This window comes from Echinops telfairi, unplaced genomic scaffold (assembly GCF_000313985.2).
Source record: "Echinops telfairi isolate 266 unplaced genomic scaffold, ASM31398v2 ScPeMD7_655;HRSCAF=1070, whole genome shotgun sequence".
In the NCBI taxonomy this organism is placed as follows: Eukaryota; Metazoa; Chordata; class Mammalia; order Afrosoricida; family Tenrecidae; genus Echinops; species Echinops telfairi.
Genome location: NW_022104553.1, coordinates 15,723,290 through 15,724,745, shown reverse-complemented (window position 1 = coordinate 15,724,745; position 1,456 = coordinate 15,723,290). Strand labels below are relative to the sequence as shown.

Here is a 1,456-nt window from a genome sequence, read left to right as displayed (position 1 = left end):
CCATAGCGGCCCAGCGTGGGCAGCGGGTTCCATGTTGTTTTACACGTTGGCATTGGCTCGATCGTGGTTTACCTCGCCGGGCACTTGCCATGCCAGCCTGCCCCTGTGCCTTCCTCCAGAAGTGTCTTTCTCCAGAAGTGCCTTTCTCGGCTCCCTTGCCTCTCAGGCCGCGCCTAACGATCGAGGACTTTGAGATCGGGCGTCCGCTGGGCAAGGGGAAATTTGGCAGTGTGTACCTGGCTCGGCTCAAGAAGAACGGCTTCATTGTGGCTCTGAAGGTGCTCTTCAAGTCACAGATCGAGAAGGAAGGGCTGGAGCATCAGCTGCGCCGGGAAATTGAAATCCAGGCCCATCTACAGTAAGGACTATGTCTGGACCAGGCTCCCACGAGAGTCTGGGCCCAGTTCCCTCCGGTTTCTACCGCCCAACCCTCTCTTATGCACGGCACTTCCGCGCAGGTCGTCCATGTCCACGGTGTGCCACACCTTTCCTCCTGATATGTGCTCACGGCACTTCCGCGCAGGTGGTCCATGTCCACAGTGTGCCACACCTTTCCTCCTGATATGTGCGCGTCCTCTTGCTCACTCCCAGTCAGGAATGTTGCTATTCTGGTCCCAGCACACTTTGTCTTCAGGGACTCTTGAGGGAAGGGGGGCGCGGTAGGGGGGTGGTCTACGTTCAGCACTGGGCTGCCAGCAGCTCCATGGTTCAAACTCGCCACTCAAGTCTGCAGGACAAAGAGAGCTAGTCTGCTCCTGTGAAGATTACAGCTTTAAAAATTCCAAAGTGGGGAGTTCTACTCCTCCTACAGGTTCACTGTAAGGTGGGCATCGACTAGATGGCAACAGGCTTGGTTTGGGTGTTTTACAGCCAGTCATTTGGGGCAGCATCATGGGTTTAGTCCCAGAGAGGACCCTGACCAGTCTCCATCCCTCCTCTAGACACCCCAATATCCTGCGCCTCTACAACTATTTCCACGACGCTCGGAGGGTGTACCTGATTCTGGAATATGCCCCGAGGGGCGAGCTCTACAAGGAGCTGAAACACAGATGCAGATTCGACGAGCAGCGCACAGCCACGGTCAGCAGGTGGTGCTGACGGAGGAGAAGGGCTCTAAGGTCCACGGGGGTGGTTGGCTTTTGAGCCACCAAAGCTTATGAGTGGCCTCTCATTTTCTCACAAGATAATGGAGGAGCTGGCAGATGCCCTGATATACTGCCACGAGAAGAAGGTGATTCACAGGGATATTAAGCCAGAGAACCTGCTGCTGGGCCTCAGGGGTGAGGTAAAGATCGCAGACTTTGGCTGGTCTGTGCACACGCCCTCTCTAAGGTAGGTGGGTGTGGAGCCTGGTTTAGAATGATCTGATTTTAAAAACTCGTTTAATTGGGGGCTTGTACTGCTCTCATTCACAATCCATCCATCCATCCATCCATCCATCCATCCATCCATCCAT

The 1,456-nt window shown here is 54.9% G+C and overlaps 1 protein-coding gene across 1 annotated transcript in view; it reads left to right on the top strand.

The window, feature by feature from the left end:
• LOC101662088 (aurora kinase C) overlaps nt 1-1,456 on the top strand; it is a 5,175-nt gene that overhangs the window by 479 nt on the left and 3,240 nt on the right. The window contains exons 2-4 of the mRNA XM_004715734.2: nt 167-358; nt 942-1,080; nt 1,184-1,332. Coding sequence (XP_004715791.1) covers nt 167-358; nt 942-1,080; nt 1,184-1,332 — 480 coding nt within the window. The remainder of the gene's footprint in view (nt 1-166; nt 359-941; nt 1,081-1,183; nt 1,333-1,456) is intronic.